This window comes from Acipenser ruthenus, chromosome 21 (assembly GCF_902713425.1).
Source record: "Acipenser ruthenus chromosome 21, fAciRut3.2 maternal haplotype, whole genome shotgun sequence".
In the NCBI taxonomy this organism is placed as follows: Eukaryota; Metazoa; Chordata; class Actinopteri; order Acipenseriformes; family Acipenseridae; genus Acipenser; species Acipenser ruthenus.
Genome location: NC_081209.1, coordinates 25,160,726 through 25,180,033, shown reverse-complemented (window position 1 = coordinate 25,180,033; position 19,308 = coordinate 25,160,726). Strand labels below are relative to the sequence as shown.

At 36.7% G+C, this 19,308-nt stretch overlaps 2 protein-coding genes across 5 annotated transcripts in view; one reads left to right on the top strand and one right to left on the bottom strand.

Annotated features, from left to right (window-relative positions):
* Window positions 1-2,006: 2,006 nt before the first annotated feature.
* Window positions 2,007-17,890, bottom strand: LOC117429552 (protein FAM81A-like). Of its 3 annotated transcripts, none has more exons than XM_058995227.1 (9): window positions 17,770-17,890; window positions 10,149-10,216; window positions 9,515-9,806; window positions 8,728-8,846; window positions 6,415-6,544; window positions 5,495-5,601; window positions 5,159-5,294; window positions 4,550-4,733; window positions 2,007-4,065 (listed from the first exon to the last, which is right to left on the bottom strand). In XM_058995227.1, the coding sequence occupies exons 2-9, from the start codon at window positions 10,193-10,195 to the stop codon at window positions 3,911-3,913; spliced, it is 1,170 nt and encodes a 389-aa protein (XP_058851210.1). In that variant the 5' UTR covers window positions 10,196-10,216; window positions 17,770-17,890; the 3' UTR covers window positions 2,007-3,910. The 3 variants fall into 3 exon arrangements, with proteins under 3 accessions (XP_058851210.1, XP_033905067.3, XP_058851211.1); XM_034049176.3 differs by lacking the exon at window positions 17,770-17,890 and adding an exon at window positions 11,556-11,807; XM_058995228.1 differs by lacking the exons at window positions 10,149-10,216; window positions 17,770-17,890 and adding an exon at window positions 11,556-11,807.
* The window catches only part of LOC117428091 (unconventional myosin-Ie), a 53,467-nt gene continuing 47,293 nt past the window's right edge, over window positions 13,135-19,308 (top strand). For both annotated transcript variants that reach the window (XM_058995226.1, XM_058995225.1), the window contains exon 1: window positions 13,135-13,434. In XM_058995226.1, the coding sequence (XP_058851209.1) occupies window positions 13,432-13,434 (3 nt within the window). In that variant the 5' untranslated portion in view covers window positions 13,135-13,431. The remainder of the gene's footprint in view (window positions 13,435-19,308) is intronic.

Sequence of the window (19,308 nt, the reverse complement as noted above, 5' to 3'; positions counted from 1 at the left end):
GGAACTGTATTAGAACAGGAAATATTGCTGTAACATTTCATTTGACGCTATGATTTACTGGGCCGTGGTGCACGGCTGTGAAGTAGAACCGCCCGCTTTGCTGCAGCACAACCTAAAGAAAACCTTTTGAAAAATAAATACATCAGCACCAAAATCTGAATCGGTCAAAAACGTAGTTTTATTTATTTATTGTTTTTCCAACAAACCATATGCTCACGTTATTTTAGGATGACTGGGAGTGTGAACAAGACTGTAATCAATCAACAGTAGATCCAAACATTTTAATAAATCAACTATGTTACAAGATGAATCAATTTGATTAACAACTCGATTTAGTTAATAATGAAACACATTAATAGCTTCAAATTAGTCACAAAACGTATTAATCATAGGCATTCACTGGATTTTTAAATGATCACACTACAAAAGGTAGTGTGAAAACGTTTAGTATAAAAGACACATGTCTTCATCTCAACTTAGCCCACAGTAGAAATGCATTACAACTCATAAGCGAAAACATAATTCTATAAACACACTTAAATTATACCAGAAAGCATGTTATTTTTTAAAACAATGAAGGCGGAATTTCGTGAGGCGGACAGACTCAGACACGTCCAGCTTGTTCGTTGTGGAAATGGAACAGGTTTAGCAATGTATTTCCAAATCTGTTCTAGCATCACGGTTGATTTGGGGATGTTGTTTGTGCATTGTGATGATTTATTTTTAGATAGTAAGTTTATTATGGCTTCCAGTAGACTTTTGCAATATTGTTCTGTAGTTTACTTGATTACATGGTGTGAAATACCCCCCCATAAAAAGTGCCATTGCCTTTGCACTTGCTTAAAAAAAAGGCAACTCTGATATGAATGTACTGTATCTCTGTTTGAAGAGAGCATAAACTGGAAATTAGGAAAGAAGGAGGTGATTTCACCATGTTGTGAAAGATATTGAAAAGGAGAACTTGTGGCAGGGCAGAAGCCCTGCCCATGTACATTGTGTTTTTTTTGGCAGGGATGGCAGGGATGGGGTTAATTCCATCCGGAACTTTGTGCAGAATGTGACTGGCGCTTAATTGATTTATTGAGGGTCAATTAAGCCCAGCCACATGCTATATAAAGTGAGCTAGATGCTTTGTTTGTAGACCAGACCAGACCAGACCAGACCCGACCCGACCAGACCAGACCCGACCAGACCAGACCAGACCAGACCAGACCAGACCAGACCAGACCAGACCAGACCAATCCAATCCAATCCAATCCAATTTCCATGAAGGCCATTGCCCAGGCTGAATTAAGGTTACCTATTTTGTGTATCTTTTGTTTTGGCCCTTGTGCCTTTGCTTCTTTGTTTGATAAATAAGTGTGCAACAGCACCATTGAACTACAGCTTCTGCCTGGGTCTACCATTCTCCAGCCTTGGCCGTGACGCAATCCTTTCACAGAATTGTTATGGAAAAAAGAGGAAAATATGCTCAACATGAAAATAAAAGTTGAAATTTAGTAATAGAAAAAGGCTGTAACTATATTACTATTTTATACATTCATGAATAAACTAATGAAAGCGTAATCTTCCATTATAAATGCATCTTGTATAAACTGAGGTGTTTCGCTGGTGCTTTGAGTAAACATTTTAAATGCTCCCGATCTAATATGTGTGTTAGATTCTTAACACTGGTAATGTAACACCTTCCCGGTCATGGGAGCGTACAGAAACAGCAACACACATGCCTTAAATTCAAAATATCACAGAATGTAGAGCGACTACGCCAGTTCAGTGCGACTATGCACAGAACAAATTATAGGATACTGTTAGGTTCTTTTTATTCATATAACAGATCTAAAATGGTAGGAACAAGGTCACCAAGAAAAATCACACTAATTATACACATAAAACCTATTTTGCTCCAGAAATGTTGGCAACCTGTTGCAATATATGAAGTATGTATTGATAGTGGAATTCGATATTCGTGCCAAAAATGTTTGCGTTTATTTTCATACACGAAAAATGCATAATAAAAGGCTTGCAAATATGTATGGCTTTACAGTATCTGATTGAGCTTAAGTGCTTTTATTTCCTGTGATCTGTGTGTTCCATTATTACCATATATAAGAGAGTGAGGTCAAATATATCAAATATTCTTTGTCTTTGCTTTGATATTTTTAAACACAGATCATCAGCTTTATTCCCCAGTTGATTCATGTCCTAGGAATAAAAACATCACAACAATCCCAGGATTAAGTCTAGTTTTGTGATTAAATAACTAGTTTCGTGCTCTTACATGATAACTACTGTGCAAATACATGGAAATGGCCTTGTGAACAACAGCTTAATACCTAATGTAATTACATGGTAACAGTATGATAGAAGCTGTTCCATGTAATTACACAATGGATATGTTGGCAATTACCAGTTAATACAATGTTATTACATGATTAAAGTACATGGTTAAAGTAGTATAAATGTGTGTTTTTATTTGTATTGATTTATTTATGATATTCTACCATTTTTGCCAAATGTATTCTTCAGCACTCCTGTTAAAGGTTCTGCATTGAGGTCCCAGTGATCTGCACCCTGTATTTACTTATTGAATTGTATTGCATTTTCATAAAATATTTACACACAGGTTTATTGCAACAATGGTTACAGTTTTTTTTTTTTTTATAATACAGGATACTTTCATTAAGACATTTAAAAAAAAAGCAAATATCTTCATGTATATTTTACAAAATGGTTCCCATTCATTGGTTAAGTAAATGTCCTTGACTTTTACAGTAACTACGTACACACAACATTGATTATAAGGTAGAAATCAAGCTTTACTGAGAAACTAAATCAGAACCCCTGTTTATAATGCATACAATGTAGTTAAAGTGAACCATCTGTGCTAACTGTAACTATTACATGAAAAGAACAACTTGACATGAGTAGAAAATATCAGCTGTCTTTACTAATGAGTTCTTCTTTTTAGATTCACTGGACCCTTTTCTGTTTCAGTCACCACCTCCTAGAGACCTTTTAAAAATGATATTGCAACACATGTGTGAAGCCAATCTATCAAAACAACCTATAAACACACACTGGTAATGAATTAAAAAACAAACAGTGGTCTGGATCAGAAATACAAAACCTCCCTATTACAGTTTCTCTGTCACATTTATTAGGTCTGCAAGCCCCCTCGTTGGAATAAACAGTTTTCTCTTCTTCAGCAGCACCATCCTTTAATTGGACTGCTGTCAAGATTTTAATATTTTCTTCCAGAAACTGTATATGGTGTAGCTATTCATGAAAGATTAAAAAGTCTGTATTTAAAATGTGACTGTTAAATTAGAACAGTGGACTCAAGATGCTAGCTGAAGAGTTTACATGTAAAATAGAAAGCAATAGTTAGCACTACTTTAAAGTGTCCTAAGCCTCACATACACAAATAAACCACAAATGAAATGCAGTGATGTTGATAAGATAATTTACTAGCATACTATACAATTTCATCACAAGTTCAGACAGGATCTTGGCACTTGTGGTACTTAGCAGAAAAAAATATTGTGGTTGTTAGTTTCACAAAAAAACAAAATCGTTTTATGCAGAACGGCATAGTTTTGCAGAAATCATCTCAGCTGTTCTTCTGTAACTCCTTTAAGTGTGGGGCAGGTTTAGGACATCGACTTGTGTGGCTGTTATATAAAAATATTGTTATTTTGGAAATTACAAAAAAATGATCAATTAATCAGCTGTGCAACTGACTGATGCTCTTTCTTTGAGAGGCTAAAGGGAGTTTGTCTGCGCTCTCATAGACCAATGCAAGAACAGTGTGTGCTAGAACAGGCATATGTGCTTATTTATATATTGCAATAAACCTACCATTACATACATGTATGAAAGGGCCCACTTTCATATGATATAATACATTCATTTACATATGCAACTTCTGCTGGTTTTCCTGCGCAGAAGACTGGGTCATCTTCTTCACCTGGTGGATCTGTTTCTGGAGTTGGTCCTTCTCCAGCTTCATTTTAGTTTCAAGTACATGTCTTAGGGACCCCAGACTCTCATGAATGGCAGCGAAACCTTGACAAGCACATAAGTAAAATACTTTAAAGATCCTTATAACTAATGATGGTAAGGTAATGATAGTAAGAACCAGGGTTCTTTTATGTCTGAATATTCTTTCAAAATGTAAACAATCTTCAAATATTATTTTAAATAAACTGGAAAAAACAAAAGTATAGTTTGTACCATATTACAGTTAAACAAACAACAAATTATTGAATAGAAAGATGGTAATTTTTGCCACTGAATATTTTTCATCTGTGCATCAGCATGACCATATTTTCTGTTCCTCTCTCTGAAAGGGGTCTGATCCCTGATCATTATATAAATATAAATACAATATACCCATATAAACCATTCCTCTGTCTCATCTAGCTGACCAGGGGGTTGTAAGTAAAAACTATACATTTACTATATGAAGGAGTTTAAACTATAACATGACTAAATGCGTTTCTAATGCATGTATGAATGTACTGTACTATGATACTATTTTTTTTCTTACCAGCGTTAGTCTCTGCTCTCATGTCCTGTATTTCTTTCTCTATCTTGTTGATCCGGTCGTTTTCCTTTTCCTCTGCGTGCTTCACTCTGTGGGACCCTAAATTCATTTTCTGTATCTCCTCAATCTTATCAAGCTTCATGGAGAGTTGACCATACCTCTCTTCCACAATCTTGTCATTTTTATCCTGGAACACAAACAATGCAGTGGTTAGCACTAAGCTTCCTAACTAAAAAACTAGCAAACAATAATATGTTTGTCCCAGTCTTCCAGATATAATGAACATGAACATATATACCTACATTAATGATATAATGCATGCATTTTGGTTAGGTCTCATTACAGTGGACTGCAGATACTGCAGATTGCTAGCAGGTGGCAAAAGAAAACAGAAAATGCATTAATAATAAAACAGCAGGGCGCACTGTGTGTGGACTTCCATTAAATGCATACATTATGCTGTTCTCTTAATGCTCAGTGATGTGGCTAAATTTGTGCTTTACACAAATGCCTGCTTAGTAAATTGTAATAGTGAAATGCTTTGTATTATGAACAGACTTATATTCCAACTGTAAGAGGTAGTCTTTATCCAGTCCTGGCTGGCATCCTTACCGTTTGTTCCTTCATGACTAGTGAAAGTTGCTCAATCTTCGTAAGACACTCTGTGACTGCCCGTTCCTGTTCCTTTTCCAGAGAGTTTTGAACTGATACCAACTGGCCCTTCAGGTCTTCTGACACCCCTTCCAACCTGAACACAACGGAAGCAGAAGAAAAGAACCAATTAAAACCACTGCACCTTTATAGCTATAGTATTATTTTCAGAGGTTATTTTTAGTGTTTTATTGGCTATTGTCATCACAGAAAAAAATCATACAAAATATGTTGACTCAAAAGATTGTTTCCATTGACATTGGTATGTTGTACCTTAATGTCAAAACAGCTACTTACTTAGCTTCCAGTAGGTGGAGCTGGTGACTGCTGTCCTCTTGGTTTGCCTTAATCTTAGCTTCTTGCTGTGCCACAGAATGCTCAATCTTACCTAAGACCCTAGATATCTGTAAAGTAAAGAGTTGCTGGTTTTTATAAGTGTACATATGGCATTCCAGTTTGGCTCCCCTATTAAATTCTTGGCTCTATGCACCTCCAGTGTTCCTTACTCCTTACATGACTATATATGTTACAGTAACAGTGAATATTGGCAAAGCGGTAAATGTTCTAAATAAGCATGATAGCGTTTTACTTCGGACGTTTACCGGTAAATCTCAATAATAACCAAGGGCCTTTACCAATAAGCTTTGGGAAATGTCCAGAAAGCAATATATTTCTTCATAATTCCAGACATTTACCAATAAGCTTTGGGAAATGTCCACATTTACCGGTAATAAGATTTACCTGATTTTTAGTATATGATAAGATTCAATTAAGCTAACATTATTAATGTACTACTTGGCCACATAAACCTCAAACCAATCACAGGAGGGCAGCCTCTGCAGTGATAATGCTGGTTTCATCCCGTAACTTGTAATGTAACTATGACATGCCTGTGAGAAGTGAAAGTGCTGCTTTTATTGGGTGGTTAATAATCAAATTGCTTTGGAGACCTTCCTGCTGGTGTAATATAATCCAGATGTATTACTATTTTCCAGTGGTTAACTTTATTACACTCTTCTTGTTTAACAATTACATATTTTAAAGGCATGCACTGAGCAATGCACAGTATTGATTTTATTAAGAAATATTGGGCTAAAGTCCATAACTAAGAGCTAATCACTAACTCATTGGTAAGCAACAGCACTTGATTTGATAGATTGATTCAAGCTCACCTCTCTGATAGACATGCTTGTCATGATCCACATGTCTTGTCATACCTGGATTTCTATATGTTTGATTTTGCATTCCACATCAGCTTTAGAGCTTTTCTGCTCTTTGGCTAAATTCTGGATGCTCTCTTGTGTAGTCTTCACTTCTGCAGACAGTCTAGAAATACTGGCGTCACACCTGTGGTAGAATAGGAGACTGTCAATGATAGCCTAAAAAAATAAACAAAGACGACAAAACAATAAGACAGCGCCCTGCCTTGTGAAGAAATGAAGAGCAGCCCATGCTTGAAATACTTTTCCAAATTCCAATACATGCTTGTTTTTTGTTGAGCTTAATATGATTCCAAACTGATTTCACATAACAACAAAGGGTGAGGCACATATCCATAATCACTCTGAATTGTGAAGAAGGTCTTTCATTATCTACCACATTGGTGTATTTCAATGTTCCTGCAAACTAATACCAGAATAATAAAGTACATTCAAGTTTGTTTTTTTTAATTGAAGTTTATATAGTTATGCTTCCTTCCCTCTTCAAATGAAAAAAAAAATATCGAGCAATTAAATATAAACAATCATTATAAAGTGGGGTGCTGAAAAGCTTATTTAAAAAATTACATCAATGCATATACAAGATTAATAGGTAAAAAAATATTTCACAGATTGTTTCTAGAGAAATATGTGAATACTGTATATGAAAGTTGAACCTTAACATTGTGGGAAACATTTCTGGACTATTAGTTTATTTAACGTGGAAAGTATATTTTGTATAATGCTGTCTGTAGTGTGTAGTTCTATGACGTAAAATGAGTTGCTCAAAGCATACAGGATAATGTCTCTTTAAAAAAGGCTTGGATTAAATATATATATATATATATATATATATATATATATATATATATATATATATATATATATATATAACTTGAATGCACATCATTCTTCCAAAGTGGTAATGTAATAAAACTGAGAATTATGTGTATGTACAGCATTTTGCAAAACTATGTTAATTTGAAACAGCACTTTACTTTTATAGATTATGTGTCTTCAAGCAATTCAGTTTTAATTTTATGTTAGCTATATGGACAGTTTTAATGACAAGCAATTTTAAATTTTTGTTAATTTCAGACACACTCCGGTATAGTTAACCGGTGTTGAGGATGAGGATTTTTTTTTAGATGATAGTAAACGGTATGATTTGACCACATTTCAACAAACTCTTCACTTCACAATTGGTTAATCCTGCAGCACAAAACAGATTTAAAGGCAGGTCTCGAGACATTCAGTGGCCATATAAACAATCTCAATTTCAAATGCATCCTTGTCCAGTATGTAAGAGTTATTACAGCATGCTAAAGGTATTAACTTGAATAGCTTCATGCCCCAGTAGTAAGCTAAACACACGATAATGAAAACAGCAAGAACAGCACCTAAAGTAAACAACCCTGAATTTCGGTCCAGCTGGGATTAGTTAGAAACTGTCCCACACATGCAATCCCATCACCAGCGAGTAAAATGAAAGGTTAGCAAAACATCGGAATACATTTTGAATGTAACCATCTGTATGACCTACACCCTATATACTGTATAATGGATACAGCACAAATGTGTTTGTATCCCTATTTAACTTCAATGGGGAGAAAGAGGAAGGGTGACAAGTTCATTACCTCTCTAAATGAAAACCACTGCCGCAGTCATGATGTATGCCTTGCTTAAGCAGTTAAGCAGAACTCATTCTCACAGCTTTTTACACAGCTGATCAAAGTTGTTCTGTTATTTAAAGTGGTTGTGACTAACAAAATATTTACATGATCTTGCACATCACACACTTCTGTTTGTTCCACAGGTCTCAGATGTGCTGTTTTGAGACGTGTGCTTTTATTTTTGAGTACGATATGTGATACTTTCTCTCTGTTCAAGAAATCTCTGTTTGCAAGCCCTGCTTTCGGGACATGTTTCACTTCCTTGGTCATTTGGTCACTTCCTTGCCTTAGTCTCAGGAAATCTGTAACTGTTTCACCTTTCACCTCAGCTGTGTCTTTTCTGTGTAAAAGCAGGTTACTGGCTGAAACGTGAGTCAATAGGGGAAGCAGCTGGTTGGTTAATGACAATGAAGAGGACATTGAAGGAGTGGGGACAGTTTCTCAGGGTTTGTGACTAATTGAACTTTGTTCAGGAGGTTTCCTAGCTGACCATAATAAGATCATGTTTAATAATACTGTAAGATAAAAAAAAAGACCTCTAAAAGTAAAAACAAACATGATACGATACTCTGAAAGTACACGTGTGTCACAAATATTCCCTTCAATGTAATGTAATGGAAATGTGCTGCTGAGTGGACATCTACTGGTGTGCACTCACCTAGCAATTCTCCATCGAAGGTCACCCAGGCTACACAGCTGTTGCATTTCCAGGCTCTTGAGTGCAGTATTAGTGCCATAGCTAACACCATCCCGAGCATGGATCTGCTCCTGGAGAACCTGTTAGAAACGCATGTAACATTAGAACAGCATGGCCACGCAGACCTGCATCCCATTAGCTGGAGTTTGGCCTGGATTTGGTACTGCTCAATATAAAAACAGCTTTCTGAAAATAAAATAATGGAAGAAGAATGAGAGGTGTCCGCATTTCCACTTCTAGTTATCTGTATCTTTTCAGAAGAATGGTTTAGGCCATGTAAAGCAAATTCAGACATGGTTCAATGGTGGGAAAGTGTAGAAAAGCATGAAAATCGCATAGTAAGAGTGGATTAAAGTGTGCCAATTGATCTAAGTAGAGCGTGCAAATTCACTGTGGTACATTTTTCATGAGCTGAGACAAATATTCAAACTAGTTCCCTGATTTTTCACTGCAAATTTGTGCAACCCAGCTGCACTCAGATCTACAGATCAATTTTTTTCAAACTACATTTTGTTTATAATTTCATGATGATTTAGAATAAAGTGCTGATGAAAAAGACAGCCTTTTATTAAGACTTACCAATCTTATCTATTATTGTCTGTGCTTTACCATGCTTTCCCTAAACCAATACTATGCTTTACTACCCCATGTTATACTGCAGTAAACTTTTACAACACAGCAAAGGCAGGATGAGTTATTAAATGCATTTACAAAACAGCTCCTGATTTTTGCTCAAACAGTCTCTTGCCTCTATATCTCTGTTCAGTCGGCTCACAGTGGCTGTAATGGTCTGGATATGCTCTTCCAGGAGCTGCCGGGCATCCTGCTCTCCCACCCCTTTCCTCTGCGGGCCTTGCAGATTGTTTACAACCTCCTCCTTCATACGCAATGCTTGCTTCACAGTGGTGGGAGATGTCTTCTCATGACTGACAACCCTGTCTTCAAGCTGGTCCACGCGGTTTACCATAGCAACGGGATGTACTGGTACTGCTGGCAGTGAGCAAGTATGCCTCAGTGAAGTTCGAGGCCTGTGCGAGGATCTTAAAAAAACAAAGCAATAATGAATATGAAGTCTCACTCTGCATTGCTTTCCAGTGCACTTGGACGTAGCACTCACATTGACACTATATACATTAATAAACTATATGAAGCACACATTATTAAATATGTATTTAGTGAAACTAAATAAACACCCAAGAGTATTTTTAAGGGGAAGTAACGAGAGGTCTCTCCCTTCCTTTCCTACTGAACAAGAGCAATATTGACAAAACCTATTCAATGTCATAACATGTAGCTCTGTCTTGAGTTTTTCTTTGTTTCACCACAATTAAATGACTTCATTAATACATGAATATTTCATGCTGGCTTTTTAAATGTCATACCGTTCAAAAGATGCGGGTGATGGAAAGCTTGTGCTTCGTCTTGACATTTCCTTTTTAAAAATTCATGCCTGCAGAATGAAGTTAATAATAAATTACTTTAAGACTGATAGAGTATCAGTAAAAAGGTTCCTAAACCTAACCACAGAACTAACTGAAAAAAAAACAAGCTTCTAGTTGTTTGTTAATTGAATTCAGTTGTTTTTAAAGTGAAAACAAATATGACCATTTATTTAAAAAAGTAAGCCTACTGTAGTTTTATGGTGGCGACATCAGCTTTCCCAAAATTATTTTTCCAATTCAAAAGCTAATTGAAAGCGTCCTGTACTCTATCATTTTGTTTTGATATAGATATTATTCTTAACATGGCTGTCAATCATCGTGTTAGCCATATTGCAATGTAAAATACAAATAATTACTCCCTACAACAAAGTAAACCAAGTTTTTTTTAATGTGTACGTAGTGTAGGCAATGTTTGCGGGAAATTCATGGAAATTAGATGGTGCATATTCTTTGCAATATGTTATAACATTAATGTGATCCTATAATGTGTTTTTACTGTTACTTTGCTGACCAAATGATGCCATAATGGATTGACTATCATTATGCTTTAAATATTCATTACATTTCCCGGTATACATGCATGATGTCACTTAAAAGGCAACATTGAAAAAGAAAACCCCAAAGGTTTTAAGTTTTAAGTTACCTGGACTGAGGTGCTTCAGAAACATTGTATACTTTTGTACATTTTTATGTCCAAAATCTAGTTTGAAATTACAGTTTAAATGGGGTGCAAATTACATAAGAAACAACTGTTTCACTGTTGTATATGACGTGACAAGTCTGCAAGGCGTTTTCATTTTCTGGATGGATACCTCACTATTCAGAAATGGTTACAAACTCTTATTCCTCGGGGAAATTGGGGGTTGACATGTTCAGTATTTTTTGCAGTCTTGGTAACAGATGCACCTAGCAACCAAGCACCTGCTATGCATCCCCACAGCATCCTATCCAAGTCCCTCAGATCTGCTGATTTGCCCATGCTGGATGTAAGTTGCTTGCAACAGGAAGATGCCACTTTAAAAACGTTGAGAATACTCAGGAATGCATTTACATTATTAATGCTAATTAATCAGTCGTGTTAGAGACAAACCATTTACAAACAATTGTAAACTCCTCATATATAAAGAACAGATATTATTGACTATACTATCTTTTTACTGCATAATGCTAATAATACTCCAACATAAAGAAGTCTAAAACAAAATGGTTAACATCGTCATATCCAAGAAAATGACGTAGCAAAATAACACACGCTTTCTACTTATCTACCTGTGGTAGAAAATGAGAATTTTGCTACTTTTTTTAAATCTATTTTTAAAACTATTTTAATTGGACATGCGCATTTACCATCATGAAAATCGCTGAATCCCTGTAAATGTCTTCCTGCTATCGGTTTTGGCGTTAAAACACATCATTATATTATAATCAACACCATTAAAACACACACAAAAAAAATCAAACAGGCAATAATTTAACGGTCGTCGCGAGAGATGACAATATTGTTCTTATCTGTAGTTAAATGGCATTCACATCTTGAAGCAATAATATTTGAGGCCTGCCTCTTCAGTCGACGTGTCTGTGCCGCAGCGTGTGACGCTGTTACCGTGGCAACAGATGGTTGCGCCAAGTTGTCTGTCAGATAACAGAAGGCGTGACTTTCGCTCTGAAGAAGAAAAGTACTATGGGACAGAACAGCTACTGTGCTAGCTTTGCAAACACACTTTAGACATCTTATCCACATTTCATTGTTTCACATTGCAAATATTGTTTGTGGTTAGTAATCATGCTATTGAATTGACAGCCTAGCTTGTAGTACAGGTGCATACATTAAAGTACCGTATGTTCAATGAACAAAGGATCAATAATAGCGCTATTTAATTTTTACTTTTGAACTGTTCCTGTGAATAGATAAAACAGCGATTCAGATCATGCCAGAATGAGTACCTAAAATAGAACTAAGTTTCAGTATGTCAGAAAAGAAAAACCACAGGGTGGCGTGTGATTTGAATACTGAATGTTGACTACAGTTTGTTCTCTTTTTTTTTTAATGTTTATATTAAACATGATATTTTTGCTTCAGTTGGACAGGACGCCTTTGCTTAGTTATGATATAATTTATAAAATAGACTTTTAGACTATTTCACAAGACAGCACCATGCTTAACCTCAAAACCTGGTATACGTAATACACACATGGTAAATTAGAAAGTAGTTTTAAATTATGTATTGTATGTATGTGCTTTTGTGAACTGTGAAGAGATATACAATATAATATATATGGTTGCTAATTCATTCAGATACATATATTGTGTATTGAAATGCATTTTGTGCTATTTTATTTTAATGTAAATAGATTTTTGTGTCTGTTTTTTTTTTTTTTTTTTTTTTTAATATAACCTGTTATCATAAACTATTTATCAAGAAACAATATAAACAAGTTGGTAAACCCCAGCACATATAAATAAACGTGGCAATAAGTGAGGGTTGGTTGGTTGGCTTTTGTCTTAATACGAGACTTAACTGGCTCTGTTTGTTCTCTTGTGTATCTTTCAAGCAGGTTATTCTTGGCTCAATGCAGCAGGTGCTACAAAAGATCTGACAATAGCATCAAATTACCAGCATAAATATTTACGTATTGCAAAGCGTTTAGTAATTTAAGGCTACCACGCTACGTTTGCATTACGTTATACACTGTAATACAAAGGGTTTTTTGCACATAAACACAGTGATTGACGTATTTAATTGCATGGTAATCAAAAATAAACTACAACTCCCAGAGCCCATTGTTCCTGCTATATTCCCCAACGAGCATGAAGTAATATTCTGGTAGGATTTCCCTTTGGAGTGACGCTGTGAGCAGCTGATCCCATTGGCTGCGGGAAAAAACGAATTCTCCATTTATGGAGTGTTTGACTGAATTGCAAAAGTGGTTACAATGGAACCAGTCTGACTTGCACTGATCAAAGGCAAGGCAAGGCAAGGCAAGGCAAAGCCTACCCATACTCTGAATCACGTTAGACAACTGACAACATCACAAGAGTTCTACAAAAAGCCATGGGCAGGAGCAGTCTGCCGCTGATGAATTTAACCTGTTTCAAAACTGGATTGTATTAATGCGCATGGGACTGTTATTCATTAAACGATCACTTGTGAAAAAGGAAAAGCAGAATACGCCTTTACAACAAGAATAACACACAAAGAAAGAATAAGAAAACTTTTTAAGAATGGTAAGTCAAATTTGCACTAAAAAAGGACATATATACAGTACATATATCATTTTATTTTTTATTTAAACGCGTATGCTTTGTATGTTTTAGATTGATGGTTATTATAACATTGATGAAAAAAAATGTTACAGAAGTAAGCAATATCAATCTTGTAAAGATGCATGACTGTGCACTAACATGATACTGCTGTTTTGTCGCTGTAAATAGTATAGTAGTCGTGGCGGGAGGCAGTTTTGTCAAGACCTGCTTGATTGCTTCCCTTCGTGCAGTACTGTACTAGACAGGTCAATCACGATGCAAACGATTCATTTCATTTGAAAATAACTTTGTTTGTTTGTTTGTATTAAGGAAGGAACACAATTAAATGGTAGTACACATTGATTTACTATATATCGTCCAGTCTTATTATTTAGTAAAATTCAGACAGTGGTCATATTGTTAATGTTCTGGCTGCAAATTAAGAAAGAAAAGTCTTTATGCATACAGTGGGTGCTGTCAGCCAAGAGCGGCGCGCGTGTAGGCTTAGTTTCCTCAGGTGTCAATCTTATATATTTAGAGTGAGTCAACCCTAATCACACACAGCTGGAACTTTTTTTCTATTTTGAAGTCGTGTAAAGAGCAGAATTTTTTTTTTTTTTTTTACCAATATACATAATTGTATTTTGTAATTCTGCTTTAAATTTTATGAATGAATTGGGCGCTCGTAAAAATAATGAAATGATGCACTCAGTCAAATCTCGACACGAAGAGTGTGTACAACTGTACATATAGTGCCGGTGAGATTAACCATACCCGTAGCAACTGGTTTAATTAGCAACAAAAAAACAAAACAAAACGGGAAGAAGCTGAAAAATGAGACCAAGCAGGTTCACTTGGCATCAATCCCTTGAGCCCATGGGTGTGGTAAACAATCATGGAGATATAATAACCCATATGAAAAATATTGTAGTTAAATATTATGTAGACCCCCGAACAATGCAAAACATATGGGCACCATAAGATGTTGGCATTGCCGTGCCCCCCAGTGGACCACCAAAGCCACTTCTACCAGTGTGTCTCAGCAGTCTCTCATCCAGGTACTGGCCAGGCACAAGCCACAGCTTCTGGTAGCTGATGAGAATCCAGGGTGGTGTGACTGACGATGTAGAAGTGGCCCCAGCAGAGGAAACTTGCTGTATCTCTGTTGCAAAGTAACGTGATCCCCCTGTTCTGCATCATCAAGATCCAGGAAAACGACCCATATCTAGTTCCAGTTCCAACCTTACCAGCAAATTGGATGTTTTCCGCTGTCAAACTTCAAATAAAGACACTGTCCAACATGCAGATCTTTAAATATGTTACATCCGACTGTAGATGAATGCAGTCATAATGAGAAAAAAAAAATTGAAGGAATAATGTAATGTGCTTTTTTTGTGGCTGTTTGCATCTAATAGTTCACCTTTCAGGCCAGAGGATTAAGGAAATAATGATCAGTGGGTTATTGGACAGGCAAAGTGCTGCAGGATTTATTCAAGCTGCTTTTAATTTCAGGACTCTGTCTAACAAGAGTCTGTTGCAGATCAGCACAAGAGCCAGCAGCAGCACAGGCAGTGTTTTCCAGGATGTCAAACATTGACTTCACTAGCAGTCTATTTGAATGGTCTGCTAGATCTATGAGCATGAGCACAGGGCTGCATCAATAGTGTCTTTGTTACCTGGACCTTGACTAATTTGACTGTTGCTTAATTTATTGAAAAAGTGGATTTTAAAGGCATTAAAGAAGTTTGGTGTCGGTGACACATTTGCATCACAGCGTGTGATGTCAAAAGCCATTTCTCCTGTGTGTACTGTACACGTTTTATAATGAACAAATAGTTTCCCATTAGAAGACGTGTCCATACAAATCATTTCTAAATCTCAAATGGATTTACAAACCAGCCCTTCTGTTGTTGTTGATAGTGCAGTTTGAAGTGAACAAGGAGTTTCTGCTAGTTAGACACAAACATGCTTTGAATAAGTCATCAGGGCCTAAAAGGAGGTATACACATGGCTTTGGGAAATGTGTCCATTTGAGATTCCATTTACATCAGTATCTGCTGGGGCTGACTGCAGAGCTTTTAGGTGAAAGGCAACTATTGTACCACCTGCCTTCCTCCTTTGATAGAATTTCAATGAAACCACATGAAGTCCTTCCCTTGTTCATACTCTGTATAATAAGAGAAAACATATCTCACTGAATATGTAACATACATACAGTTGTATTCATTCAAGTTTACATACCCCAATGGAAATTTATAATTTCTAGAAATTTCTCAAACAAAGGATTTTAGGAAAAATCTTTTTGTAGCAAAAGGTTTGCTGTTGTGGGTGAGGGGAAAAAAGTTACAAGAAATAGATGTCTAGAATTATTTATTTCAGCAACTGTTTTTGCAAAACTCCAAAAATGCTAATTCAAAAGTATTCATACCCTGACAAGGAAAATGAAATGAATACCTAGTTGAGCTAATTGTTCCAGTTCATTCAAATTCCGAGGACTTCTCTTGTGCACAGCCTTCTTCAACTCATGCCAAAGATTCTCAATCAGATTTAGATCGGGACTTTGACTAGACCATTCCAGAACCTTGATTTTTTTTCTTGTTTAACCATTCTTTAAGTAGATTTTGATGTGTGCTTTGGATCGTTGTTGTGTTGGAACATCCAGTTGCGCTTTAAATCAAGTTTTGTAACGGAGGGTTTCAGGTGATTGGCCAATATCTTTTGGTATGCTATGGTATCCATGTTACCATGTATTGGAACTACATTTCCTGTACCATTAGAGGAAAACAGCCCCATTGAAGGATATTACCACTTCCATGCTTGACAGTAGGTGTGGTGTTCTTTTCTGTGTACACCTCACCAGACTTTCTCCAAATGTAACGACTATCAGCATGACCAAATAGCTTAATTTTTGTTTCATCACTCCACAGAACCTTTGACCACAACTTGTATCCATCATTTAAATGCCATTTTGCAAACTAAGCAATTGTCCTTGTGACATATTCCTAAGAGTGGCTTTTTCCTTGGCCTGCGACCATTGAGACCTTCATCATGCAATACTCGACCTATGGTTGAAATGGAAACCCCAGTCCCACTTGCAGCCAATTCACTTTGACTATCTTTGGCAGTCAATCTTGGATTGTTAGTATCCTTTCTCACAGTTCTTCTACTTGTTCTTGGTGAAAGAATCTTCTTTCTTCCAGACCGAGGGAGCGTTGTGACAATACCATGAGTCTTGTACTTCTTGATAATAGAATAGTTGAAATTGGGGTACTCAAATGCTTGGAAATCTTCTTATATCCTTCTCCAGCTTTATGACAATACATTATTTTCTGCCTAAGCTCTTCAGATAGCTCTTTACTTTTTCCCATATTGACTTATTGGTAATGACAGCAATCATCCTATGCCTAAACCTTTTATACTCTAAGAATGTTACAAAAGAATACAAAGACATATTAATAAACAATAAGAATGCTGTTAAAATAAAGTCTGTTTCAAAATTAGTACCTGCACTAAATGCAGCCGTTCCCACTAGACGTACAAGGATGTGTATTTGCTTCAATATAATAGACATGCGTATGACCTCATTCTCTGGATTCTTCTGTGATCTTGCCTTGCAGTTTGTACACTGAAGCACACAAGTTCTATTCAATATTAAGGACAGCACAGATAATTAAACTCCTCATAAGCAGCTTGTGTTTTTATCTGTGTGATGTGTTGACAGAAGTCACCCGAGGTTCCAGACAGGGTTTGGAACAGATAATAATTGTTGTTATCAGGAGTCTTGTGTCTGCTGAACTGTCAGACCTCTTCCTGCTGCTCTTTGAGCTCTGAGCCACGGCACACAGTCACCAGGCTGTCCCTCACGCTTATCATAATTATCAATGTTGATATAAGTCCAGAATCAAACTACAATAACACCTGCAAAGCCACCTGCTCCTGCTGCACCAAGACATCTTTTCTACAGATGAATGATGACATGTGTTAGATGCAGCGTGCAGAACCAGAATTAGATTGTTCATATTGCATTGTGATACCAGACCTCTAGAGCAACATCGTATTAGCATCTGCACGGGGTCTTTGCAGAAGATGATGAGCGTGACCTACTTCTGTTTAATGTATTTCCTTGAAAATCAATAGGAACCAAGCTTGTACTTTATGTGTAACTGTACAAAATCCTTGTACAGGATGAGCCCAAGTTTACCTGTGTAACAATAACCCCTGTGACCTACTTAGACTGTGAGTGACAGCTGCACTGCAGAGAGCTTTTCAGTATACTAAAGTACAGTAGAAAGTTTGCGGTTGATGAGTAGGATTTACCTGTCAGCTGAATGACTTGACTTCTTTAGCTCACTGACTTCAACCCCCCGAGGTAGACTGGGTTATTTTAAGGACAATGCATGTACTTTGAGGCAATTCAATCCCGCCATCGGCTGTTACACCATTCCATTATTACCTAGAAGTACAGAAAAACAGTATTCAGTGTTAAGTTAAGATGTGGATTGAGGCTGGAACTTGGCTACAGAAGACTTCACAAGTCCTGTATTTTTACAGGATAAACCAGTGAGCTTCTGGTGTTGTAAAGGTTTTTGAATTTCATCAACTCTGTAAAGCTGAGAGTGCGTCATTAAAGCAGAGAATTACTGCGTCCATTTTTACAGTGCACTTCCCTACAAGCTTGCAGCAGCATTTGCATTGGATATGCAAAAGAGGTGAACCAGAAGGACTTTTTGAGCGGGTAAACACAAAATATTATGAGCAACAGTGCAATCACTGTTCATGAAAACAAGACCGATTCTTTTGTGTTTTGTGTCCTTATCGATAGTGATGCAGATTTCTCCTTTTTAACCAAGAGGGTTTTAGGCAGCATGTTGTGAATATTCTAACATTAATAAAACAATACATCCCGGCACTGTCTGGAGTACCAGACAGTAGCATCAGTCATAGCCCTGGCCTGTGCCAGATCCTGAATAGTAGGTCAGTATGACAGCATATGGTTTACATTAGCAGCTCCTTTTTGAGAGGTGCACGCAGAGTAACATCCCGAGTGAGGAGGTCTGCACTTCATTTGCAGCACATGCTAGACAGGGCTTGGCTGGTATCACCAACCGACACAGAGACAGCCTCTCCTTACTCAAGTACTCATTAGGCAGAAGAGCATCACTATTCAGATTAGCCAAAGTGCACATAGTGTATTGATTACAAAGTATTGCTCCCTTTGTAATTCACTTTGCTCAGGGGGGGGGGAGAACGGACGGGGGGAAACTTGTTGAGAGTTAAAAAAAAATATATATATCCTTTCTGGTAAGTGTTTATTTCAGGGAATATGTGACTGTTTAAAACTTTCCACAAAGATTTTGTGTGCCCTAGTCCACAATTATTGTAATATAGGATAACATTATTATCTGTTTGCAACTGTATTGGCAAATATCAACTATGCAGATGTTTGCAGTCCATTGTAATAGAATTCAGTTCAATCCAACATTTTTTTTTTTTTTTTTGTAAGGCCCACAAGAATTTTTTTTTTCAATAGCTTCCAAATAGTTGTCATTAAAAATGTATAAAGAAACGAAGTGCTACATGGACAAACCTGAGTAATAGTGTAGTTGCAGCACTCTCCAGGTCAAATCGGTGTGACCTGTTATTTCAGTAAAATCACGGTGTGTGAACAACTGCTAACAGACAGACTCCTGAGCCTCCTCCTGAAGAAATGAAAAAGACTCAGAATCACACCCTCCTTCTTCTTCTTCTCTATCACTGCTGTCGGCTCCTTCCAAAGCAGTAAAAACCGATTTTTTGCTGTTGTCATCATTGTGGTTCACTACAGCATGTGAGCCATGTTCAGTAAACTGAAGAATT

Bases quoted from the DNA above. Each gene is read 5' to 3' on its own strand.
- LOC117429552 (XM_058995227.1), bottom strand. From the start codon at position 10,195: ATGTCAAGACGAAGCACAAGCTTTCCATCACCCGCATCTTTTGAACG. The intron at 5,295-5,494 runs GTAAGTAGCTGT...CGTTGTGTTCAG, and splicing joins CTCCACCTACTGGAAGCTAA to GTTGGAAGGGGTGTCAGAAG. The intron at 4,066-4,549 runs GTAAGAAAAAAA...GTGCTTGTCAAG, and splicing joins GAGAGCAGAGACTAACGCTG to GTTTCGCTGCCATTCATGAG.